Below are 27688 nucleotides of genomic sequence, written 5' to 3'. Positions count from 1 at the left end.
TCTAGACCTAGAAATGATCACCCCGACACGAGTCGCTTGACCATTTCTTTTTCTTCTCCTTCTTCTGCTTCAGTGGTAATATTGAAATTACCATTGTATCCCCGTCCCTTCAAATTCTCCAAACTTAATCCCATCAGTTTCATCGGTCATTCGCCATCATTTCTCCTTCGAAGCCTTGCGTTACTCATTTCTTTCTGTTTCTCTGTTTGTCATCTATGGCTTCGGTCTTGTGATTTGCCACCTCATTCTTTAACTGCCCATCTACTCTGTCTTGAGACCCTGGGATCGTGGGACTTTGAATTTCGGCTGTTCCAGCGATTGGTTTCGGCGTTCCTGCAGGATCTCGGACTTCCCTATTCCCTGGTAAGAAATTCAGATGCTAGATTGCATTTTTCTTGGATTCTTCTCGTATGGGTGATGTTCGGATTCTACGTATTTTGTTCTTCAATGAACTGATTTTTTTCGGAAGTAGGTTGGTCTATTGTTTTTTATATTTTGTTAAATCGTATTCAATGTCTTTGATGTTCTCAGTAATACCCGGATGCTGGATTTTTCTTTTTTTTTTTTGTTTTTTTTTTTTCCTTTGTTGGGTTCTTGTAGAGTGGGTGCTTGATTTTTCGTTTAGTTTGGTTGGTTGATTTCCTGATTGTTGGTTCGGACATATCTATTATTGATTCAAATATTTAAGGCTTTAATCTTATTTTTCTAAAATCAGTTGCTCGTTTTGATGTTTCTGTGGTAATATACATATGTTTTAATCGATTCAATTGCTTAATTTTTCTACATTTATCAAAATAATTGCTTAATTTTTCTACGACGACCGGGTCGATATTTTATCCTCAGCCATTTTGTGATGAAAAGCCAAGAAGGTTCATCCAGTAATTCTTTCTCTCGGTCCCCCCCCCTCCCGGGGAAAAAAGAGAAGAATCTGATTGAAAATCCCGAATTTTGGAAGATTCGATTGTGCTTCCTTATATATGATAGAAGTAAAACTTTGTATTCTTTTGATAATCTTTTGTATTTGTGTCCCCTGTAAACAGACCAGGTTTTGGATTTTAGTTCTCTATTAATCATCTGAACTTGGGGCACGGATTATGTTCCTGTAAAGTTTTCTGAACAACTTAAAGGTTTCATGGAGTCTGATAGTTTATGAAAAATTTGGATTTTTCTTCATTATGGAGAACCTTCCTGTTGAAGTCATTGGCAACATACTATCACTGCTAGGAGCTGCACGAGATGTAGTAATTGCCTCTGCAACTTGTCGCAAGTGGAGAGAAGCCTGCCGGAATCACCTCCATGCACTTTCATTCAACTCCAATGACTGGCCTGTATACCGTGATCTCACGACTAGGCGACTGGAGATCCTTATAACCCAAACAATATTCCAGACGACTGGTTTGCAGTGCTTATCTATTTTTATGGATGATGTGGATGAGTTCTCAGCTGCTCCAGTGATTGCCTGGCTTATGTATACTAGGGAAACCTTGCGCCATCTACTATATAATGTTCGCACTACCCCAAATGTTAACATTCTTGAAAAATGTGGTAGGCAGAAGCTGGAAGTATTGGTCTTGGCTCATAATTCTATCACAGGAGTTGAACCAAGTTACCAGAGATTCCCTTGCCTAAAATCTCTTTCTCTGAGTTTTGTCAGTATCTCAGCTTTGGATCTGAGTCTTCTGCTCACTGCCTGCCCAAAGATTGAGGTATTGGTTCTTATTAGTCCAGAAATTGCCATGTCAGATGCACAGACAACAATGGAACTGAGCAGCCCAACATTGAAGAACATTTATATTGAAGCAATCAGCTTGGACAAGTTTATATTAGAAGCAGATAGTCTTGATACTTTGCATTTAAAAGATTGCACCCTTGAACTTTTTGAGCTTATTGGCAAGGGGACTTTGAAACAGCTAAAGATTGATGATGTTAGTGTCATTCATCTTGATATTGGTGAGAATACTGAGAACCTTGAAGTGGTGGATGTCAGCAACTTCACAATCATGTGGCCAAAGTTTTATCTAATGGTCTCAAGATCATCAAAGTTGAGAAAGCTTCGGCTTTGGGGTGTGGTTTTTGATGATGATGATGAGATTATGGATTTAGAAACAATTGCTCTTTGCTTTCCTCAACTTAGCCATCTTTGTTTAAGTTATGATTTAAGAGATGGAGTGCTTCACTATAGCTTGCCGGGATCATCTCAATTGGAGAATGTTGTTGTATTGGAGCTTGGTTGGACTGTTATTAATGATCTCTTCTCTCACTGGGTTGCAGGACTGCTTGAAAGATGCCCTAATCTAAAAAAGTTGGTCATCCATGGGGTTGTTTCAGAGGTCAAAACCCATGAAGAATGCAATATGTTGGCTAACTTTACATCTTCCATTGTTCGGCTTATGAGGAAATATGTTAATGTAGAGGTGAAATTTGAATATGAATAATTAAAGTGCCTTCTTTGGCATTCAAGTTTTGGTTTAACATGTGTTGTACAAGCTGTAGACCCTACTTTGTGTAGTGTGAGCATCCTTTTCTGTCCTATATCTGAATTCAGTAACTTCCACTTTATCAGGTAAGTTTTTGCCTGAGGAATTGTAAATTCAAGCTATTCTTTGTATAAGAAACATGCTTTGTATTCAATTTCTTATTTATTCGCCTTCAAATATGTCCAGCCTGTATTTTTGGTTTATCTTCCAGATTATGCTAAACAAATCTTTTTTTTTTTTTTTTCGGAAAAGATTCTTGTTTTCGTTTTTTTGAGAAAGATTCATGTGCTTGAAGCAATGTTAAAATCCCGAGGTGGCAAACGTGAGAATGTGGGTTCTCAGTCTGAGAGTGGCTACTTTGTGCAAAGTATGTTGAGATTTAGGTTCATATCCAGGCCATCCCTCCTAATAGCTGGAGCCAAGACCAGCATTGGTCAATGGTCTTATGTTCTATGTTCTGTTTCTATCAAGTATGCATTGCTCTCCTTTCTGTCTATTAATTCTTATTACAATCATTCATGTTCAATGTTGTGACAATGTCAAATGTTTTCTTCTGAATGGTGAACAACACCGACAACTGCCTGGAACCCCTTAGTATAGATAGAATCCATTGGAATTCTTTTTAACTCGCCTAATATGGAAACATAATGTGCCATTCCTTACTGCAATGAGATCAATGACATTTGTGGACTTCTTGAAAAATGTCTTTGTAGATTCTGGCATTTTTTTGTTCCACACATTCCAAAGTACGGACAGTTTCATACATCTCTTCATTATTCTCCCTCTTTTGTTGCATAACAGGAGCTTACTGGACTTCAGAAAGTCCTTGAAATCAATCATGAGTTTACAAGAGAGTCCAAACAAAGGAAGGAAATAATTCCACATTCATTATGTAGGAGAAAGAGAGGAGGTGATTAACACTCTTCACTCTTCGAGCATAGGATGCACGGTGTCCACATGAGCGGAGAGGCACCAAGTTTTCTTTCTCCACTGGAGCATCTCATCAGTGTTGATCATCTTGATATCTTTAAAATGGATACCCATCAAAATGTTTTGATTTTTGAATGAGTAGAACCATCCCAAAAAGTCTCAAGTCTTGACTGGGAAAGGAAGGTAGATGAGGAATCAGCAAGGTTATTGAAAGAGGAACAGTAAAATATGCCTCAAGGTTCCAAAATCCAATTTCTAGTGCCAAGTCCAATATGGCGAAGAAATATTCCATTCAGAGAGTTCATATGAGATGTAACCTCTTCATTTTCATGATCTTTAAGACTCCTTTTGAACCCAAAATTTCATGTCAAACCAGAAGGCAAGTTACAGACTAACTCAGAAATGGGTTAATGTTTGTACAAAGAAATACTGTGGTGCCTATAAAGAGTTGGAAATAAAGGTATGTCATCCCCACCAGAATCCCAACCACTTCCATGCGCATACTTACTCTTGATGATAGAATGCTAATTTTATACATACCTAACATGCTGGTATTTGGAACGGTGCATACTTGACACGACACAAGATACTGAATAGGCACTTTTAGATATATCCAATAATATTAACACTTACACTTATCCAATGGAAATTTCTAGCAAATCATACTATAGAAGTTTTGTCTATGTTAGAATGTAATTAAATTTGGCAAGAAAATAAGTCTTGAGAAATGACACTTAGCTTAAAAAATCTCTATTTAAAAGCATGATATAAGAATATTAAATGGGACATCCATACCTGTACCCTTTTCTTGGTTTGTTCCCACTTATTGTCTCTATGTCTGTGCTAGTATTCTTATTTGGGAATCATAGGAATGCCAGACCTGCAAATCCTTTTACCAAACAATGCAATGATGCATAGTGAACACCCTACTCAATCTGAACCTCTCATTATCAAATATCAAATCAAATTTCTTATTGTACAGTGCAGTAGACTCATTTGAGCAGGAAATGGATAGTCATTAATCTCATAAAACAAGTTTGTGTAGTATAACGTATGGGTAATCATATAATGTTTGTCTACTGCTTTTTTTAATCATAATATTTATTTACTGATGTTGCTGCTCTATCATTTATGGTATGTTCTAGATGAAGTTAGTTTCATTAATAGAAGCTTCAACAATGATCTCCTAGTGACAAAACATGAACACTCAGAGCAAAAGGCACAAAAATGCATCATACAATGAAGAGTAGAAAATTGTTTCTTGAAAGAAAAAAAACTTAAAGAAACAAACTCGACTCCCTACAGCCTAACCACTTACATTGTGGTTTTCCTTTCTATAAAAATAATGACAAAGTTATGATTTCAATGGAAAGTACCAAACTTAGACTAGCACCATAATGGTCCAAAGCCTTTGTCTTAATTGATACTTAACAAAGGCAAATCCAAATAATTTTGTTCACTTTAGAACTCTTAACCACTAACAGTTATAATGAACTTAATACGGTGAGGAGTTGAGGACAAGATTATGACTAACTAAGAAAAGACTATTCTAACATGATAAATTTTCAAAATATTAAGGCATTTTATAATGGATCTGAAATTTCTGGAAAAATCAATACAATTCAAACTAAAATTTTGATATCATGATTATTTTAATCCTATTTATTAGGATGCAGCTTGGGTGGGCTCGAGTTGAGCATTTGCTAAATATTGAAAGTGCCTAAACCGAGGGTCTTGTCCAATGTAGTGGAACTCATGCACAGATAGCCTCCTGTTCGTCATGGAAGACCCAATTGCCAAATCTGGATCACTTTCATCATATTTTTGGGCAACCCAAATGCCATGAAGATCCTCACAGCTCACCAGAGTAATCACCCAACATGCCTTGCATATCGAACAAGATCTTCATCTTCTTGATCACCTGGTACAACTCAACACTGTATTGGTCCACCATTTCCAACCCATTTGTTGCATTGCAATCAGAGCCTGGTTTCACATCATTCCAGTACATGCTAGATTTATCGCCCATGAAACACAACCCTCTGGTTTCTCCGGAGGAGCAATGAATGCTTCTTCAAAGGCAATGGAGGAGTAATAGGTTCAGTGGAGGTAGGAGCTGAGGTGGGGCAGGTTGCTGCAATGCTGGGACTAATGGCAGCCGACAAGAGGAAACATTCTGTGTTGAAATGGATGCCTCTACAAGGAAATGGAGTAGGTTGGTTTGCGTTGAGGGTGACTTCAACATCATTCGGTTCACCCAGGAGAAGAAAGGTGGGGTGTAGCCATCTTTTGGTATGCTTAAATTTAGGGAGTAAGTAGATTGGTTAAGCCTGGCGAATTTTACATTGCAGTGTGCATATTTTAAATGGAGCAATCTTCAAGAAAATCCAACTTTTCCAAAATGTATAGATTCCTTATAGATAGCAGTTGGAAGGATCTGTATCCAGGTGGCCCTCTCATGAGCTACTTTTTCACAGACTAATAATGTTATCAAGCAGGCCAGTGCAAACAGCCCCATCTCTATTTAATCTTGAGCTAATGTTATTCAAACACCCTAAATTCATCAAGAAACTAGAAGAATGGTGGGAGGAAGGTTCAACTTACATGGAATTCTAGAAGAAGTTGAAATTCCTGAAGGAGAAGATCAAGAGATGGCCCAAGGAGGAGGTGGGTTGTGTCAAAATGAGAAAACATTAAGCTTGTGGATTTACTGTGAGTTTGAATGAGAAGAGTAGGGTCCCTTAGTTTCTGGAGATCATAAGGCTAGGGAAGGGTATTGCAGACAAGTACGCATGGAGGAGATTTCTTGGTGCAAGAAATCAAGAGTGCAGTGGTTAGAAGAGTGAGATAGAAACATGACCTTCTTTTGCAAAATTGCAAATGCTAGAAGGATATGCAATCTCATATCAAGTATCAAGATTGGTGATCAATCTTTTTAGGTTGAGCTTGAAATTTCTGCAGCAATTTTGAGCTTCCACAAGAATTTGTACTTACCCCACAAAGCCACAAGACTGGAGCTAGATGAGTGAGCTTTGACAGGTTGACTAACAAAGAAAGGAATGCATTGGAAGACAAGTTTGAAGAAGAGGAAGTCCTCCAAGCCATCAAAGACCATGTAGGCAACAAAGCATCTGGTCTTGATGGCTTTCTGATAGAATTCTACAAAATATGCTGACACTTACTCAGGAGGGACTTCTTGGAGGTGATGCAGTAATTTCATAAGTAGGCCTCCATCTTGACAGGTATAGAGTTTACCTTTATCCTCTTAATTCCTAAGAAGCAGTGGGTGGCAATATTCTGGTTATGGACATGTAAGGATCTTTCGCAATTTTATACACTCACATTTTTGTACCCGTTGGCATAAAATTATAGCTAACACAAATTTTGAGCTTCCAAGCCTTTGGCGTATATAATAGAGCAAACTTGTGGGCTGTATCTGGTGCCTATCTTTTTTGTAAAGGGTAATTACTTAAACATGGAAATGAATGGAGCAGAATGGCAGAACAGGATTAATGTAGCCAACCCAATATAGTTGGGATAAGTCTTTAGTTGAGTTGAGATGAATCAAGTGTATCTTGTTTGAGTATTAAGCGTGTAAGGTCAGGACACAACTAACAGGATCATGATGAAGGAGGTGATCGTGAGATCATCTGGAGATGTTCATAATCATCTTAGGATGTTGGAAAAGTGTCTGGTTGGTTGTTTTGTCAATCCAGACCCTGATGTTGAAGAAGTTAGAGATTGGTCAATGGCTGATTGAATCCGATCTCAGATATTTAGGTGAGAAAATTAAAAACACAATTTTTTTTTTCTGCTCGTTTAGGAACAGTGAGGAAGAGAGTGATATTCTTGTTCGGGAACAAGGTCAGATTTGATCCCCAGAACTAAGGTTGGGGAGATGGAATCCTTTAGTTGGGGCGTTAAGAAACTTGGGGTCCCCAAGCTTGGTGTGGATTGTTATATTTGGTATTCCTTTGCATGCCTGGTGTTTTGAGACGTTTAGAACTGTGGGAGACATGTGCAGAATTTTTAGATTTGTGGATGCCAGAACCAGCTCTTGGCAGGACCTTGCATGGATTTTGGTTGAGGTGAATGAGATCCATGTAGTGCCTTCGTTTCTGGTGCTTTGTTTTGCTGGAGAACAGTTAACCTAAGACTTGTTGTCAAAGGATCCTATCAGAAGTGGATAGAAAACATGTCCTTGTGGAGAGATGAAAATAAAAAAGTATTGCATTCTGGGAGAAATGTTAGGAAGTCGAACAAACAGTCTACAGAGGAAATATTGGAAGTTGAAGACGTGGGCATTATGGGTAATAAGGAAAAATTTAATGCTGATGGGGGCTGTTCAATGGTTTTGGTTGAAACTCGAGATGTGCTGAATCCAAAGAGTTGAGAAGAGCGTAGGGCAAAAGCGGAGGTTTCCAAAGGTCTTTTGGAAGGACAAATTAAGGAAAGTTAGGGGATGGTTAATGGTGATTGGGGTTCTTTGAAAATCCAAGCTGAATTGAATAGTCTAAGGGGCAAAAAAGTAATTTTAAAAAAGTGGGTGAAAAGGAGCTTTTAGAAGGACACGTAGGTGGAGAAACCGCGGAAAGAGTTGAGAGGATAAGTTGGTAGGGTAGAACTCGAGTGAGGGCTCTAATAAAGGTGTATTAATTAGAAGAGATTATGGCGTTTTAAGTGGGGATCACTTCATTAAGAAAAATCTGTAGAGAACATTGATGTGGTCCCCACTGTGTTCGTATGGCAGCATATTTCTGTTAGTTATGTCAGTGTTAGTTGGTAGTTATTTCAGTTTGTTATTTCAGCTTGTTATTTCAGCTTTACTATTAGTTTATTTGCCATGTAAGCAATAAGGGCAATTCATCCCTTTTACAGTTAGTCAACATATATAAATATTAAGAGTGGGTTGGCTGATGTCAAGACCAACCCTCTCTCCTTTCCAAAATCTCTTTGTGTGCTTCTTCTCTTCTCTCCTTCTCTTCTTCTTCTCTTCATTCTTTTTCTTTTGAATTCAAGGCTGATTATAGTCTTGATCGACTACTTGGTATCAGAGCCAGGTTAGGAGCTCTTATGTTAGTCTAATTAGATTGACTACATGAGAATCTCCTAGGTTTAGAAGTTTTTCAACAAAGGAGGATCGGCTGATTGTTGGAGGTTACTGGTAGTGTGCGGCTGCTACTAAGAAGATTGTAGAAGGGTGGGGGAGTTCCAGTAGTCAGGAAGAATCAGAAAAGGCTTCGGATCCTCAAGATTAGGGTTTCGCATTAGACAGAAGGTGGCGGTTAGAGATTTTCTTTCATAAAGTAAGTTTTTTCCTTGAGAATAACTTTGAAAAAAATCATCTTGGTCTATTCTGAGAGGTGCGGTTGGAAAACTGTTGTTGGTTTCAGATAAAATTTTGAACTGGTTTCATACAAAATTCTGTTTTCTTTGTTCTTTGGAAGACCTAGGCCGACTGTTATCAGTTGTTTGGGTGTTGTTTTTCTATTACAGTAGTCTAAAAAGTTTTTTTATTAACTCTCGACCAAGAATGGAGTTCAAGAATCAGGGGAAGGTGTTTTTGGGACTAGAAATTCTGGTAATATGTTTGAGAATGCCTTTCAGATTACAACTGTGAATTTTGATGGATTAAACTACTTAGAATGGGCTCAATCGGCCATGATGGCCATTGGGGGTAGAGGAAAACTCAGCTACTTGTTGGGAGATGTGAAAGAACCAACTAAGGAGGACCAAACTTATACCAAATGGGTTCAGGAGAACTATTTGGTTATGACATGGCTGTGCAACTCTATGCGGCCACATATCAGACGGAACTATTTGTGGGCAAAAACAACCAAGGAAATCTGGGATGTCATGAAAGAGACTTACTCCCAACCCCCTAATGTTGCTAGGGTTTATGATTTGAAGTGTGAGGTTAACAACCTTAAGCAAGGAGAAAAACCAGTCTCGGTTTACTTCTCTACATTGAAACCTCTGTGGCATGAAATTGACCACCTAGAAACACTTGAGTGGGAAAGTCAGAAGGATGCATAGATTTATAGAAAGCAAGTTGAAACTAATAGGGTTTTTGAATTCCTAGCTGGTCTGAATCCTAACTATGATATTATGAGACAACAACTACTAACAAGGGACAGTGTGACCTTATCTCAAGCCTACTTTTTAGTGCATAGTGAAGAGACTAGGAGAAAGGTTATGATGCAGCATCAACCCTTTCCATCAACCTTGGCAACAGTTAAACCTAAGTCTGGGGGTGATACGAAGAAGGATATAAAGAAGGAAGATAAGCGGGATCTAGTGTGTGAACATTGCAAGAAACCTAAGCATACTAAAGACACATGTTGGAAGCTGCACCCTCATCTAGTTCCAGTAAAACTCAGGAACAAAAGGGGTAATGCTAATAAGGCTGTTAATACTGATGGTGCATCCTCATCGAGCACAAAAGGCACGCCTCTAGACACCCTAGCTTCTGTCTGGGCTGCCTTGATTCAGTTGGAAAAGGAAGTTGGGAATTCAACTCAATCATCTCAGCCGCCATCAACTCCCCCCACATCAACCTTTGCTCATTCAGGTACTAGGGCCTCAGCTTATCATGCTTTAGCTCCAGGTAACACTGAACATTGTTGGGTAATAGACTCAGGTGCATCTGACCATATGACTGGCTTGCATCACTGTTCACTATCTATCACTTATCTTCTGGCAAAGATAAAGTGTCCATTACTAATGGTTCCCTTGTTCCCATTTCTGGCAAGGGAGACATCAAGTTGTCTAGTACCATTTCCTTATCTTCAGTTTTGCATGTTCCTAAGCTTAATACTAGCTTGTTTTCAGTTAGTAGCATTACAAAACATCAGAGTTGTTCAATAACTTTTTTCCCTGACTGATGTGTTTTTCAGGACTTGGAGACAAGGAAGGTGATTGGGACTGGCCGTGAGACGAATGGGATCTATCTGCTTGGAGAGAGTTCTCATTAAGAAGATAGTGAAGATAGGAAGTCTTTTGTTTCTCAGTCTGTTAGTCAGGTTATGCTTTGGCATAATCGGTTGGATCATTTATCCTTTCGGTCTTGGAAGAGTTTGTTTCCAAATTTGTTTGAGTCTGTTCAGATGTCCAATTTGAGATGTGAGAGTTGTGAGCTTGTAAAGCATTGTAGAGCATCTTATTCATTGAGTAATAAAAGTAGTAATTCTTTTGATATTGTGCATATTGATGTTTAGGGCCCGTATCACATCACGGCTATGGGGGGATACAGATATTTCTTCTTGTTTGTTGATGATTATACCTGTTTTTCTTGGGTTTATCTTATGCATTCTCGAGATGAGGTTCTTGCTTTGACCCAGATCTTTTATCAGATGGTTTTAACCCAGTTTGGGGTCATGGGGTCAAAATCAAAATGTTCAGATCCAATAATGCGAAAGAATACTTTACCAACTCATTAGCCTCTTATTTGCTTGATCATGGGATTATTCACCAGAGTACTTGTCCTTATACACTACAGCAGAATGGGGTTGCTGAGAGGAAGAAGTATCAGAGGTGGCTAGAAGCATTATGTTTAACTCCAATGTGCCTATTCGTTTCTAGGGAGATGTTATTCTTATAGGAGTGTATCTCATTAATCGAGTTCCTTCACGGGTTCTTGACATGAAGCCTCCATTTACCCTTCTATACCCCGATAAAGAATTGTTTACTGTTCCCCTTAAAAACCTTTTGTTGCACTTGCTTTGTTCTGATTCTTGGACCTCATCGTTCCAAATTTGATCCTACGGTCTCCAAGTGTATTTTTTTCGGTTTGGCACAAATTCAAAAGGATTATTGCTACTATGAACCTACTTCTGGGAGGAGATTTGTCTCGATGGATGTTACTTTCTTTGAGGAGGTACCCTATTATACTAGGGTTTCTCCTCAGGGGGAGAGTAGTGAGAGTGGGGTTAACTCATCAGAAGTTCATTTACTTGTTCCATTGAGTGATGAGGGATGTAATGGGGAGGGTTGTCAGAGGTGTCAGGATTTGAGAGTCTATCACAGGTGGTGGAGGCAGGTTGATTTTGGTTATCAGCAGTCCAGGCCAGTCCCAGTTCCTTTTGCGGATCCATATCCAAGTACCACAATTCCTTTATCAAATCCAGGTCCCACTGAGATACCTTCCACTGTTGCACCCTTACCTCCTTTGGATGACCTTGACCTCCCCATTGCAGTCCGTAAAGGTACACGGCGTTGCATCACATCCACAACTCATTGCATTTCCCACTTCCTGTCCTATGATCGCCTGCCCCCCTCTTACAGGTCCTTTCTCACATCCATTACTGATATTCCTATCCCTAGAATAGTGCATGAAGCCTTGTGAGTTCCTGAGTGGAAAGATGCAATGAAGGTTGAAATGGATGCTCTTTTGAGGAATAATACTTAGGAGCTAGTTGACCAGCCTAAAGGGAAGAAACCAGTTGGATGTAGATGGGTATTTACTGTGAAACATAATGCTGATGGTTTCATTGAAAGGTATATGGCCCGGTTAGTTGCAAAGGGATTTACTCAGACTTATGGTATAGACTACTTGGAGACTTTTGCTCGCTAGTTACTCTTGGCCCTTGTTCTAGATGGATGTTAAAAATGCCTTCCTCAATGGAGACTTATAGGAAGAAATCTACATGCAGTTACCTCTTGGATTTTATGATGTAGAGACAGGAAAGAAGGTTTGCTGGTTGAATAAAGCCTTGTATGGACTAAAGCAGTCCCCTAGAGCTTGGTTTGATAGATTTAGACAAGCCCTTGAAAAATTTGGCTATGTACATGCCCAGTCAGACTATACATTGTTCATTAAGAGAGTGGACTCTTCCTTGACTTTGCTTGCTGTATATGTGGATGATATTGTAGTGACAGGGAATGATAACAGTGAGATTGAGTCTTTTAAACAACTCCTTCATCAAGAGTTTGAGGTGAAAGATCTGGGAGAGCTACGATACTTCTTGGGTATTGAGGTAGTTAGATTTAAACATGGGATTCTTGTTTCTCAAAGAAAGTATGCTCTAGATCTATTGGAAGAAACTGGAAAGTTGGGTGTTAAACCTGTAGATACACCTACTGAATAGAATCACAAGATCAGTGCAGAGGGTGGAGAGCCACTTGAAGATAAAGCTATGTTCCAACGGTTAGTTGGACTACTCCTCTATCTTTGTCTCACACGGCTGGACATCAGTTATGCAGTCAGCGTTGTCAGTCAATATATGCACTCTCCTAGAACTATTCACCTCCTTGCAATTGGGAGGATACCAACATACTTGAATATGTGTCCACGTAGAGATATATTATTCAAGAATAATGATCACATGAAGATAGAGGTTTATACAGATGCTGATTGGGCTGGGAGTGTTGATAATAGAATGTCTACTTCTGGATATTGTGCTTTTGTAGGAGGTAACCTTGTCTCTTGGAGGAGTAAGAAACAATGTTGTTTCTCATTCTAGTGCTGAAGCTGAATATAGATCTATGGCTAATGGTGTGGCTGAAATTCTATGGTTGAAGTCATTATTTGAGGAGTTGGGTATTGCTTATGAGAAGCCCTTAATGTTGTATTGTGATAATCAGGCTACTATTAATATAGCTCATAATCTGATACATGACAGAACTAAGCATATTGAAGTAGACTGACATTTTGTCAGAGAAAGGGTTTCATCTCAAGAAGTGTCTTCCGTATATCACCTCCAGCATGCAGCTCGCAGATCTTCTCACCAAGGCTGTTCCAAGGAAGAAGATCTGCGAGCTGGCAGCTAGTGAGATGATGTCTCCTCATCTAAGGTTGGTGGAAGAATAGGGGGAGAAAGAAGGGGGAGAAGGAATATTTGGAACTGGCCATGAGGTTGTCGCTGTAGGGAAAGGAGATGTTGATTTGGACTCTTTCTTCTTCTGGATCATTTTCTTGTGCCTCTTTCTTTTCAACTCTAGTTCAACCAAAGGTTTGGGGATGCTCTTTTCTTTTTGGGGAGATTTGGAGCAAGCCTATCCCTACTTGTGTAGGTGCTTTTTGCTAAGAAGCCTTTCTAGAGAGAATTAACACCTTTGACCTCCTTCAAAGAAAAAGGCCAAATTGGTGCTTATCCTCTAATTGGTGCTCTCTCTGTAAGACTGATGGTTAGTCTTGCTACCACCTATTAATCTCCTGTTCTTTTATTTCTTTAATTTGGGATTGGTTTCTTTCTTTATTTTGGTGCAAGTGGAACCCCCTGCCAAATGCTCGAAGCTTGTTTGCCTCACCTTTGTTAGTTGGTCAAAGAAGAGGGGAAGTTCCTTATGGAGATGTACAGGGGCAGCTGTGTGTTGGACAGCATGGGGAACAAGGAATTAGAGGATCTTTCTTGATAAGGAGAGAAGTAGGGATACCTTAATTGAAGTCATTGCTCTTGACAATGTAGCTGGCCAGAGATAAGTGGAAGAGGAGAGAAGAGAAGAGAAGAAGAAGAGAAGAGAGGAGAGGAGAGAAGAGAGAAGGTTTGCAATGTAATAGTACTTGCGGCGCCAGCAGGCCCTAACATTTGCAACTAAGTTATTTTGCCCCTGAGTACAATAATAGACATTCACAGTTGCCCTTGTGCCCCTGAGTACAATAATAGACATAACAAAAATAAAAAAAAACAAAATAAAAAACACTTTAATTAGCCAAGCAGGCCCTAACATTTGCAACTAAGTTATTTTAACATTATTCCAACACTCACCCTCAAGTTGGAGCATAGATGTCAATCATGCCCAACTTGTCACACAAATCTTTGTGCCGCACATGATGAAGACCATTGGTGAAGATATCTGCAAGTTGCTCTTCCGAGTTGACATATGGTGTGCACACTTCTCCACTTTCAAGTTTCTCTCTGATAAAATACTTGTCCACTTCAATGTGTTTCGTCCTATCATGCAGAACTGGATTAGCAGCAATATTGGTGGCAGCTTTATTGTCACAGTAGAGTGACGTAGGATTGCTTACTGCGAAACCCAGTTCACCTAACAGATTTCTTATCCACATGATTTCCGCAACCCCATGAGCCATCGCTCTATACTCTGCTTCAACACTGGATCTAGCCACCACACTTTGTTTTTTGCTTCTCCATGTGACAAGGTTTCCTCCTACAAAGGCACAATAACCACTGGTAGACTTTCGGTCATTGATTGCTCCTGCCCAATCTGCATCAATATATATACTTCCACTTTTAAGTGACTGTGTTTCTGGAACAACAAACCAACTCCAGGAAACTTCTTGAGATATCTCAAGATCCTCTCTGCAACCTCAAAGTGAGTTGTCCTCGAGCTGTGCATGAATTGACTAAGGACACCCATTGCATAGGCAATATCAGGCCTGATCATAGACAAATACAAAAGTCTCCCCACGAGTCTTTGGAACATCTTTACATCTTTCAAAAGCTCTCCCTGACTATCTCCTAGATGGTGATTAGGTTCAATAGGTGAATCAGATGGTTTTACCCCCAACTTGCCTGTATCTTCTAGTAGATCTAGTACATACTTCTGTTGGGAAATAAAGATGCCCTTGTGAGAGCGGGCAACTTCAATTCCAAGAGAGTATCGTAAGGGGCCTAGATCCTTCACCTCAAATTTAGTGGCTATGAATTTTTTTAGTCTCTGGATTTCAGCCTCCCAATCTTCTGTGATCACTATGTCATCCACATACACAATAAGAGCTGCAATTTTACCTTCACCTCTTTTTACAAACATGGTATGATCTGACTGGCATTGTTTGAGTCCCACATGTTGGACTGCTAAATGGAACTTACTAAACCAAGCCCGAGGTGATTGTTTCAACCCATATAGGGACTTTTTTAACCTGCACACCTTTTGTTCACTGCCTTTGGCACAGAACCCTGGGGGTTGGGTCATGTACACCTCCTCTTTCAAGTTACCATTCAAGAATGCATTCTTGATGTCCAATTGGTGAAGATCCCAGTCAAGATTTGCTGCCAAGGAAAGGAGAATCCGGATGGAGTTCATCTTCGTTACTGGAGCAAAAGTCTCTGCATAGTCCACTCCATATACCTGTGTGAAGCCTCTTGCTACCAGTCTAGCCTTGTACCTTTGAACAGTTTCATCAGCTTTGTGTTTCACTGTGAACACCCACTTGCACCCCACTGGTTCCTTCCCCTCAGGAAGATCTACCAACTCCCATGTACCATTTTTGTGTAAGGCATCAATTTCTTCCTGCATTGCATCTGTCCATTCAGGTTTTGACAAAGCTTCTGCCACGGTTTTAGGGATGGGGACACTATCCACAGAAGAGAGAGGCACGGTACGAAGGTGAAACACGCTCATAGGACACAAAGTTAGAGATAGGATGATTAGTGGTACAAGATCTAACACCCTTTCTCTTAGCAATAGGAATATTAAGATCATTGGGGACAGATGAATCAACATTTAAAGGAGCAATGGGAGCAAGTGTACCTGGCTGATGAGACGGATCTGCCTCGGGTGAATCCGATGATGTTGGTTGCATAGTGTCAGGTTCCATGGCTCTTGAACTCTGCTGGCTCTTATGGTGACGATGAAAAATCTGGAACGAAGGAGGATCGGGTAAAGGAGGTAGTTGAATCTGAGTCATCGCCTGTTTCTCCTCAACCCTACTCTCCCCCTGAGGAGAAACCGAGAAGAACGGTTGACTCTCAAAGAATGAGACATCAATGGAAACATAGTACTTGCGGGCAATGGGATCATAGCAACGATACCCCTTTTGAGATGAAGGGTAACCAAGAAAAACACAAGGAATAGCCCGAGGGTCAAGTTTACCAAGAGTAGGTGACAAGTTGTTGACAAAACAACGACACCCAAAAACACGCATCGGGATGGTAGACAGCAGGGCTGTAGGGAACAAGAGCTGATGTGGGGCCTTATACTCTAGTAGCCGAGAGGACGTGCGATTGATGATATATGTCGCACACAATACTGCATCCATCCAGAACTGTTTTGGCACATTCATATGAATCAGCAAGCCACGAGCAACTTCGAGAAGGTGACGGTTTTTTCGTTCAGCCACACCATTTTGTTGGGGTGTCCTGGCACAAGAGCTTCGCTGAAGTGACCCACTCGAAGCAAAGAACTTCGTGAGATCACTATGGAAATATTCCTTTGTATTGTCCGACCGGAAAATATGAATTTCCGTTTGGAACTGAATGAACACCATGCGTTGAAAATCTTTCACAATTTGTGGCACTTCATCTCGAGATCGCATAGGGTAAACCCAAGTGTATCGAGAATAATCATCAATCAAAGTAACAAAATACTTATAGCCAGCCACAGTAGGTAGGTAGAGTAACAGGGCCCCAAACACCAGAATAAACAATATGAAATGGAAATTCAGATCTTTTATTTCTTAAAGGTAAAGAACTTCTATGATGCTTACTCAGCTGACAAGTTTGACACTGTAACTGACTCACTGACAAGGACTCAAACAACTTTGGGAACATAACTTTTAACGACTCAAAAGAAAGATGACCTAAACGACTATGCCATATGACTCTCACTCGACGAACTTGTGGACTCAGTCGCCACTAGACCAGCATTATTCTCCAGCATGTAGAGACCATCCACCATGCTTCCTCTACCAATCGTCTTCCCCGAGGTCAAATCCCGAAACACACACGAAGACAGAAAAAAGGTGACTGAGCAGTTCATAGAGTGAGTGATATTACTAATGGACAACAAATTAATAGGTAATTTCGGAACATGCAGGACATCAGGAAGAGTAAGGCCAAGTGGGAAAGATATGGTGCCTCGGCCAGCTATGGTAAAAAAAGAACCATCAGCCAGTCTTACCTTATCTCTCCCAGAGAGAAGGTTATATGTCTGGAACAATCTTGACTTACCGGTCATGTGATTTGAGGCTCCAGAGTCAATAATCCAAGGTGAATCAGTAGTGTGAGATGACACATGGAAGGCTGTGGCATTACCTGATGTAGACGCAAATGAGGTAGGAGTAGGCCCAGAATCCACCTGGCTGAGAGTCCTACCATACAATTCCAAATGTTCATGGAAGGAGTTGATAATATCTTCCTTAGGGTCAGAACCGGGATGTCTCTCCTGAGTTACGGAAGGACTAGTCTCTGTCGATGCCATATTAGCTGAGTTATACCTTTTTGATTCTGCTGGCCTGGTTTTTTGCCCTGATCAGGTGCTGAATTCTTACCCAAATCCTGTGCCCATTTAGGTTTTCCATGGAGATCCCAGCATGTATCTTTTGTGTGTCGTGTCTTCTGGCAGTGAGTGCACCAAAGCTTGCTTTTATCTTCTGATTTTTTCTGACTGTCACCCCTTTTAAAGCCACCTCCGATATTTGTATCTGAATTTCCCCAGACCGCTAGGGCAACTGACTCCCCTTCTACACCATTCATCACACTTCTTCTGCTTTCTTCTGACTGCATCAAGGCATACACTTCCTGGACTGATGGCAAGTCTTTACTACCCAAGATCTATACCCTGATGGACTCATATGATGAATTCAGCCCTAGGAGGAAGGCAAACACGCATTGATGTGATACAAGTGACTTATAGGCCTTTGCATCTTCATCACACTTCCAATTCACATTCTGATAGTGATCAAGTTCTTTCCATATTGATGTCAAATCAGAACAGTACATCGAGAGACTCCTCTCCCCCTGCTTGCAAGTAGAAGATTCAGCTTGTAGTTGATATATCTTGGCATAGTGTCTCTGTTCTGAATAAGTGGACTTCGCTTGTTCCCATACACAAGCAGTTTCAACCCACATAAAAGTCTTCCTTACTTGTGGTAGCATTGAAACCAAGAGCCAAGACATCACCATACTGTTCTCTTGGTTCCACCTATCATGCTCAGCACTTCTATACTTCGGTTCATTTACTCTCCCATTGATGTATCTTATTCGCCCCCTAGCAGTGATGTAGAGTTTTATCCCCCTAGACCACTCAAGGTAATTCAGACCATCAAAGGAAATGACAGCCATGGGAAAGCTCATATCCATTCCCCCACTCACTCCATTGTGGCTCCCTGAGATCTCTAAAGTAGCAGAATTCTCAGTCGACATGGTCAAGCAGTTAATCAGTCCCACACACCGGACTTTGGACCCCTCCTTACTCCACAAAACAATGCTCCACTCAGTTCACACCCACACACTCGGGTTTACCAACCAGATTGAGCACAAATAGTACCAAATTCCGGACAAAAACTGAGGTAATATTTGTCAAATTTCAGACCTGTATAGTTTTATCAGTCCCCACCTACCAGAATTCCAGAATGTCTAACAGCCACTAATCAGCAGGAGAGATCCTTCTTACTTATAGTCAACTCAAACCATTGAGAAGACAGGTCAGCATTGACCTACAGTTGTCTTAACACATGAACAGGATCACACGATCCAAGAAAACTAGGGTTACACAGGTTCGACAGCATTCAGCTGCCCCAGATTCATAGGGTTTTCACTCGGCACATGACCAAGGAGAGTAAAGAAGAGAAAAAATAGGGAGAACTGTACTAGTCGTAGCTATTCTGTAGTCCAGAATCAGATTTCTTTTCTGCTAGTCTGTTCGATCTATTCTTTGGGTTGATCGATCTTCTCTTGACAGTAGGGTTGATCGATCTGCTCTCTTTTAATCAGCATTCCCGCTCTGATACCATCTTGACAGTGTAGCCGGCCAGAGATAAGTGGAAGAGGAGAGAAGAGAAGAGAAGAAGAAGAGAAGAGAAGAGAGGAGAGAAGAGAAGAGAGGAGAGAAGAGAGAAGGTTTGCAATGTAACAGTACTTGTGGCGCCAATGTTTATTTTAATATATATAGGGCGACAGAAATAACAAAGGAAAAGACCCTTGTGCCCCTGAGTACAATAACAGACATAACAGAAATAAAAAACGAAATAAAAAACACTTTAATTAGCCAAACAGGCCCTAACATATGCAACTAAGTTATTTTAACATTATTCCAACAATTACAATTAGGGTGATCATTGGGTGAAGTCTCTTGATATATTTGAGGAAGTCCATGTAGTTGACTTGGTGAGGATTTGGTAGGCAGTTGCTGATTCAGGTATGTTAAGCTGAATTTTGATGGGAGTAGTAAAGAAAATTTGGGTCTTCTGGTATAGGGAGCGTATTTAGAAATGAGGAAGGAAGAATCATTGCTGTTTAGTTGGGATTGATTGGTGTTGGAGATTCTTTGAGGGCTGAAATAACGGCTGTGCTGGAAGGCCTTGAAAAGGCTAAAGAGCTGAATATCCAGAACCTAGTAATTGAGGGGGACTCGAAGTTAGTTATTGAATGGCTGCAGAAGGAAGAGGAGGCTGGATGGTGGTGTTATATAAATGAGAAAAGAATGGGTAAATGGCTGTCTCAGGGAATGGAAATCAATGTGCAATGGGTAAAAAGGAATGCTAATTCCTTTGCTGATGCATTAGGAAAGCAGGGGGTGGGAAGGGATCATCTATTTTGGGCTGTATTGTAGCTATTTTGTTTGTACTTGGGAGAGCCAAATGAGTTTCTCTCTCCCTTTTCCCCTCTGTAACTCTCTTTACTAATTTAATAAATCAGTTTCTGTTATTCATAAAAAGGAGCTGTTGAGAAGGATAAAGAAGGAAGAACTGCTGAAGAAAAGGAAGAGGAAATTGAATCTGGGCACTGTACTCAATCTTTTGATCAGAGTGGTGCAATGGTTGAGAATACTTGTTCTCTTGTAGTTGGGAGTAAGCAGATGGTTACCAAAATCTGTGTGGGAAAACTTGGAGTCAAATTGGGTCGGCGAAGGAAGGACCCTAAGAAGTCTGACTACATCTCTAATCCAACAACTTCATAGACTCGTAGGATTTCGAATAAATCTCACATTGTGCATGCCACTAAGGTTTTCTCGCAGCTAAAAGACAGTCTAGTTGGTGTAGGCACTACTAACAAGTACAAAAGAGTGTATAAAAGAAGGGGAACTAAACAAAAAAAGTTTATGGACATGGGGCTTGGATTGAAGAGGAGGTTGGGCAGCTAGATTGCAGTGGCAAGAATAAGCAGGCTATGGGTGCACTTGTAGGGGAGGTGGTGTCAAGTGGAGTTTCAAAGGAGAAGATTAGGGAGGGTGGTAGTAAAGTTGAAGAAAGAACTTGTGAGGAGCCTTCAAAGGAACAGGGGGCGAAGCAAGTGAGTGCGAAGATTGAGAAATTAGGGATGTTAAGGTGGGCAGATCACTAGGCTTATTTAATACAATTTTAACTTTACCTTTTCTCAAAAAAAAAAAAAGATCACTAGGCTTATTTTTCTTAGGAGGAGAGGCTTTTGTTGGAAGAGCTTTTGAAAAGTTTGAGAGGAACAAAAGGGAAGAAAAGTTGAAGAAACCCATTACTGAAGGAGGGAAAATTTGGAACGAGGAGGGTGGGCGGGACTGTGTGAGGAGTTTTTTTCTATCGTCGAAAGGGGAATGAGAGTTGGGTATGTAGGTGTCCATCTTTTGGTGCTGGTGTTTTGTATTTTTGTTTTGTTGGTTTACCCTTTGCACCCTATTGGTGGCTGTATGTTGCTTTGTTTTTTCAATAAAGTTTTTTCTTTTACCAGCATTTTTTTTTGACAAATGCTTTAACCTCCCCTGTACTATGACCTCCCATAAAACTCCCTTCACATTTTGGATTAATTATACAAGCACACCCTTCCTGTTAGTATGCCTTTAAGAACCTAACAGAAAATGGCCCCCCTTGCTTTTAAAAATTTCAAATTCCCCATTTTACCCATGGGCTGGTTCAATGGTTTCTATAATATCTTCCAATAACTCTGTTTAGAAAGTTTGCCCTAGAAAAATCTCTTCTTTTCTTTCTTTCCCTAGAAAAATCTCATTGGAATTAGGGTTATCAAAGGCTTTCGGAAGTCCAAAGCCCGATATGACATCCAATCTGATTAAAATCCAAGTCTGGTTATTTTTATAATATGTAAAATTTATATAAATATAAAAATTTAACATAAAACTTATGCTATATGCTATAAGCTATATATAAATTTCTATATATAATAAATTCAATATTTCATATATATAAATTCTATAAATATGTCTATATGTATATATATATATTATGACATATTATGGAAATGGACTGAAGTGGTACAAGCAGACATACATAAAGAGGTGGTTAGAATGGATTGGAAACCGCCAGAGGTGAATAAGATGAAGTTGAACTTTGATGGCAGCTTCTTTGGTAATCCGGGGAGGGCAGGCATAGGGGGAGTTATCAGAAACTTTCAAGGAGTAGTAATGGCTCTATTCTCAGGACCACCAGTAGGCTTTGGAGATTCAATTCAGGCTGAAATTGTGGCTATTCTGCAAGGCCTGAAACTAGCATCACAACTAGGAGTTAGAGAATTGGAATTTGAAGGAAATTCACTCTTGGTGATTTCTTGGGCAAATAAAATCCAGTCAGAACCCTGGAAGTACAGATGTTCTCTCAGGGAGATAGATTGTCTTCCAAGAAAGGTTAATGCAAATTTTGGATGGGTAAGAAGGACAGCAAATGGATTGGCAGATGATTTAGCAAAACAGGGGGCGGATAGACCAACCTTATTTTGGGCAAAGCTGTAATTGCTGCAGTAAAAAGAAACTGGGTGACCTATGTACTTGAAAGTTATTGATTCCTTTGTAAATTGGGCAGCTCAATAGCTAAAACACTTGTAGGCCCCATTTGTTTTTCGGTGAGTGTATTTACCCATGTTCTTTTATTTCCCAGGTAAATAAGACAATGACCATTTTAGCCATAAAAATCCATTATTAAAAGGGGCATTTTTGTCCCATCCAAGTGTTGGCAACTTTCCCCTAGGTAGGAAAGTTATTTACCCACCTGGAGATGGGTATGATACCCAGGAAAATAAATTTTCTCTGGTCCCCACACATCTCAAAAAAGAACGTGTCCAACTTTCCCCCTTCTCAAAATCCAAAAAATGAATTGCCCCGTAATCTTATTTCAGATTAATAAATGGAATTTATTTTCTGATAAAAAAATATCTTTTATATATGTATATCCATATCTATATGCCCATCTAAGTTAAAAAGTAATTAATTTTTTTAAAAATAAAGCGGAGTTGAATTAAATCCAAATCCGATACAAGGTCCCCAAATCTGGTTACATTTTGGATTGGATTCTGATTTCATTTTTCATTAGTCAGATTAGATTCAGATTTTGCTGACTCCAATCCAAATCCAACCTGATTACAGCCCTAGTTATTGTTGCATTAGCTGAAACTTCTCTGTCTCAAGCTTCAATGATGGTGTCAATGACAGCTTTAGGGAATCTCTGTCCCAAGAAAGCTCATAAGGAATCTATAGCTTTGCCTTCTCGTCCCATGATTCATCTTATTGGTCCTTTTATACAAACTTGTATGGTTTGAATTCATCTCAAGGTTCATTGTCCACCCTTCCTCCCTGAGCATCACAGCCTAATCATGTGTCACATGGGGACAACATAGAGTTAAGAATCATAAGTCCATGTCTACACCGGCCTTTTTAAATCTGCACTGCCTTAACTCCCAATTTTACCTTCTCTCAGGAAAAAGAACAAAAACAAAGTAATTCAACGAAAACCAAGAATTCCAAAATTTCATACTTGTGCCTTCCTATATGGAAAACTGCCTCAAAAGCTTTATTAGAAAAAGGATTAGAGCTTCAGTTCCATGATTTGAAACCTCTCAAAGATTGCAAGTTTATCAACTATGGAGCTTTGACAACTCCTTCAAAGCTCCAAATCTCCAACCAATTGTCAGAAAGAGAGTAAGCTTCAATGCCTTATTGCTAATGTCCTTTTGCAAATTTGAACCTCAAAAGAAGACTTAAGATCTGCTAGTGCTAACCCTCTACTAAGACTTATTTTTATTTTTACTTTTTGTTTGAAAGGGTTATGAGGGCATAATAGTAACTTCATAGTCTCCGTCCACAGTATACTAATGGAAGGGGTGTATTTGTATAGTTATGCTGAAATGTCAAGGGTGTTTTCTAGGGAGGTCATAGTACAAGGGAGGTTAAAGCATCTGTCAGAAAACACGGGATATTTAAGTAATTTACCCTTTTGTAAAGCTGTTTTGAGGATCCATCACACTCTTTTAATAGAAGTATACTTCTCAAAAAAAAAAAAAACAGTGAAACTAGCATGTTTTGACTAATATCAGCATTGCTTCTGAGCATTCTTGACCTCATTTTTTCCCCCAGTACCTGCAGTGTTTTAAAGTATTCAAAGGGTTCAGACAAGTTTTATGATATGATAGCAGTTCTCTGTTTTTTGATAATATAGGCTGGTGGAAAAGTTCCTCTTGGATGTCATTAATCGTTGATGGTAATTGTGATAGATATAAAAAGATGAATTTGAGTTGAGGTTGCTCTAAACTTGAACTGATTGGTCAGAAATATTTCTGGCATTTTTGGCTTCTTAACCATGACTTTGTTTTTCATTAATCCAGAACACTGCTTTTTTTCTGTATCACATTTCACTAGTAATTTTTGCAAGTTCATTTGAGCAGAGGATTAAGAATCACCCATGATCTGGAAGGGAACATTTAAGTTACTAGCCTTCTATGGGTGCTAAACAATGTACCATGTTACCTCAAAAAACCCTGTAAGTGTCTTAATGGAGTTACATGAGAGTAAAGTATCTTATGATTCTTATCCATAAATTGTTAGTTATGCAGGATGCTTTGAATTCTTATTAGGCCATAGTTTCATAGAAGAAAGAATTACTACATATTTGTCGAAGTCATCTCTGGTTATCTAGGAGATATAAATATAGGTTTTGAGAATATTCAAACTTGGTATGAGTTATTTATTTATTTATTTATGGTTAACCAGTGTTTGGTTAGACCATTTAACAGCAAAAAAGTGGAGCAACTTTCAGTTTTCAGGTGTCCATAACCCTTTTGTTAATGTTTTTCTACCAAGAAAAAGAATACTAGAAGGTGCCTAGAATTTATGGAACTTTTTTTTCCTGTTCGCAAGTGTCATCTTTATATGTTGATTAGTGTCCAACATATCTGCTTATTACTTAATATAATATATGTTGATATTCTTAAAGTGCTTGGAATACTTAACAAGTCAACTTATTCTATTAGCCTAGTAATGACATTTTCGTGAATTAAGGGAATAAAGGCTAATACCTCTAGGTAAAACGTGATTGATCCTAATCAAATAATTACTTAAAAAATAATAATAATAACCACCAGGCATGTCAGTTGCGTGGAAGTTTCAAGCCTGAAAAGTGCTGTAATTGGGGAATGAATTCTTCATTGAGTGATCTCTACTTGTACATGAGCAAAAATATTCGGTCAGTAAATTTAATCTGTCATGCACTTTAAAATAGTGGGTGGGGGGCTGTATCAACAGATAGTAACACAGGTATTGACTATTGAGTCTGGCTTTTATGTGGTTAATTCACTGATTCATTTACCTAATGATTACTTTATTGCTTTTGATTTCAGCACAGTCTTGTTATTACTGGGTACACAATAGCACTCTATCTCCATGTGCCCAAACAGGGACTCCATCCGTTAGCAACGCGTACCATGGAGTATACATTGGCATCAAATAGTAGCAAGTCATTATCCACCTGTGACTACACAGGACTTGTGCCAGGGAATGAAGCTCCATCATTTGGCGTGCCCCACCTAGAAGATCTCTCAGTCGAAATTTATGCAATTGAATCATTTCATGGCGAGTCAAAAGAAAGTGACTTGGTCCAGTGGTATGGTTTCCGACATCATTGGGTTGGGTGCCATGAGGTTGGGTCTTATCTTTGAGATTCTTGCGCTGGATGGCTCAATCAAATGGTAGGTCCTGACTCTGTACTAGAGAAATGCAGGATTCTGGAGCCTTTCAAGTTTCAACATCTTCCCATTTGTCGTCTTATTCTCTGGTACGACCTTGGCTTGAGTCCACCAATAAGCAGTCAGTCCTCTGGTAATGTTGGGAATTGTTATGGGGTTCTTCTCAAAGAAACGGGAGAGGAGCCATGGTAGAATTACAGAGAAGCTACATAAATAAAACTTTCTGACATGGATGGCTTTTATAGGTTCTTGCTAAGAATCTTAATAAACTAATCTATCACCAAACTCATATAAGAATCAAACTTCAGAACTCTGCATCATACATACAATTCTTTGAACTCTCTAAAAAGACACATATTTGAGATACAGGTATTCAAAGCGCACCTTAAAATATTCTGGGGTGGTGAAGTGATTAAAGGGACCAGTATTTAACACAAACAACTAACGTGAATGAACCCATGAGGCCATGACATAGACTCTTTATTGTGGTGGTCAATGTGTACAAAGCAGTATTGCTTACGTTTATTTTAAAGGCTTATGGCGATGCCTAAAAGTTACCCACTTGGCATAATGGTTTTGAGTTAATCAGACAATCACTTATTTGAACTGGGTCCCTTCCTATAGTTCTTTTATTTAATTGGGGTATGATCTTTGTTGATGGGGAAAGGCCAAGGAGCTAAGAACCCCTCCATTAATGACATGTGACATCTAATCTTCCCGAATTTGCGCAATATAAGGGTTCCTCCTGTAGAGAAAATGCTTACGTTTTCAGGGAAGTGACGAATTTGGGGCATATGAATCAAAATTAGAATGGTGAACATGCTACTATAGTTTAATCCAATATGATACAACCATAAGAAAGTATGACTCTGTTACCATGTTTTATTCTCAAGGAAAAGAAATGAAGTGAATCTAACTTAACAATCCCAAGAAATAAAAAATGCTAGATATGGTTCTGGCAAATCAATGAGCACACTTGTATACATGTGAAAGCCAGAGCTAAACTACTTGGGTTTAAAAAGAGTGCAAGATTTGTGCAGTCTTTAATCTTAAGAAAATCTTCCAATATGAAGAACATGTAAAATGCATCCGGCAGGTATGTGGTCAGCTCAAATATGGGCTTACCTAATCCATGAACAGTTCTCTATTTGAGCTCAACCTCTTCCTCCTATTTGTTCTGAGCCAATCATTGACTTACAAGGGAATAATTGGTGGAGGGCATATTATCTACAAAAGGTAGTTGATTAATTCGGCTTTTTAATATATACCACTACACTACTAAATTTTGTGTTCCATTTCTGTTTTAAATAAAAATAATTTTTATTTTAACAATTACTTTTATTTAATATGATGATTATATAACATTAGAAATGCTTCAAATTGTTTTTGACAAAACTCTTTATTTTTTTTATTTTTTGTGTTCGATCTTTTTTTAAATATTTATTATTCAATTATGACATCATGATTTTTTTTTTGAAAAGTTAGATCATTGACCCATCATTTAGATAAGAAAATAACTTTGCTTTCGGATCAATTTTAAATTATAGATTCCATCTACATTATATAAATATTTTTTACTTATTACACTTAATTTTTGTTTGACACAATTAATATATAATTTTTTTATATATTCTTTTGATTACTTGTACTTTTTTATTACTTTTTAAATATTTATTATTTAACTATTATATCATCGATTAATCCATTTGACCTAAATCGCTAATCCATGACAAAAAAAAGTTTGATTTCTAGGTTGACATTAAATTTTGTATTACATTTCCATTATTGATAAAATTATATCTTATGTATAATATTTATTTTTTGTTCAATATAATGAATGTATAATATTATAGATGTACCAAATATTTTATTTTTATAAATATATAACATTATATCTTATGTATAACATTTATTTTTGTGATTATTTGTATTTTCTATTTTTAAAAAAATTATTATTTGACTATGACATCATTTCATTTCTAGGTTGATTTTAATTTTGACATTCCATTTTCATCATTTATAAAAATACTTCTTACATTTCATACTTATTTTTGTTTGGTATAATGAATATACAATATTAGTGGCGTGCCCAATTCTTTTTATTTTTTGTATTATATATTTTATTTTTTATTATTTAATTATAGCATTATTTATTAATGCATTTGACCCAAAATGGTTGAATTGCTTACCCACCATTGAGAGGGAAGAAAATGGTTTTGTTTTCAAAATATTTATTTTTATAATATTAAAATTAATATTGTGGATCTAATTAGTAGAGTTTAATAATGAGAAAAATATATCTTAAATATAAGATTTAATAAGAGAATATATCTTAGATATGAGATTTAATGAGAGATAATTAGGAAAATAGTTTTACTTCCAAATGGTTTTAAATTTTACATTCCATTTCCATCATTAATAAAAAATATTTCTTATTTATCATCAATGTTTTCAACCTATTGTTGACCTAGCCAATTGAACCGTTTGAAACATCACTCGGCCTTG

At 38.6% G+C, this 27688-nt stretch overlaps 1 protein-coding gene across 5 annotated transcripts; it reads left to right on the top strand.

The window, feature by feature from the left end:
• The first annotated feature begins 38 nt into the window (after positions 1-38).
• On the top strand, positions 39-25505 carry LOC148847415 (F-box/LRR-repeat protein At1g67190-like). 5 transcript variants are annotated; one of them, XR_016100403.1, is made up of 5 exons: positions 84-363; positions 1041-2563; positions 3279-3867; positions 23888-23982; positions 24839-25505. XR_016100403.1 is itself a non-coding variant. In XM_088948598.1 (2 exons), exon 2 carries the CDS (start codon positions 1176-1178, stop codon positions 2433-2435), a length of 1260 nt encoding a protein of 419 aa, XP_088804724.1. In that variant the 5' UTR covers positions 39-363; positions 1041-1175; the 3' UTR covers positions 2436-2656. The 5 variants fall into 5 exon arrangements, 1 of the variants encoding a protein (XP_088804724.1); XR_016100405.1 differs by lacking the exon at positions 23888-23982 and adding an exon at positions 5077-6649; XR_016100404.1 differs by lacking the exon at positions 23888-23982 and having other exon boundaries at positions 24844-25505.
• Positions 25506-27688: the final 2183 nt, after the last annotated feature.

The sequence above is a fragment of the Nelumbo lutea genome, chromosome 6 (genome assembly GCF_056320005.1).
Source record: "Nelumbo lutea isolate HS-2025 chromosome 6, American lotus-T2T, whole genome shotgun sequence".
Lineage (NCBI taxonomy): Eukaryota > Viridiplantae > Streptophyta > Magnoliopsida > Proteales > Nelumbonaceae > Nelumbo > Nelumbo lutea.
This window is presented reverse-complemented; position numbering and strand designations above follow the sequence as displayed.

Coding starts and splice junctions, on each gene's coding strand:
- LOC148847415 (XM_088948598.1), top strand. CDS start 1,176: ATGGAGAACCTTCCTGTTGAAGTCATTGGCAACATACTATCACTGCTA.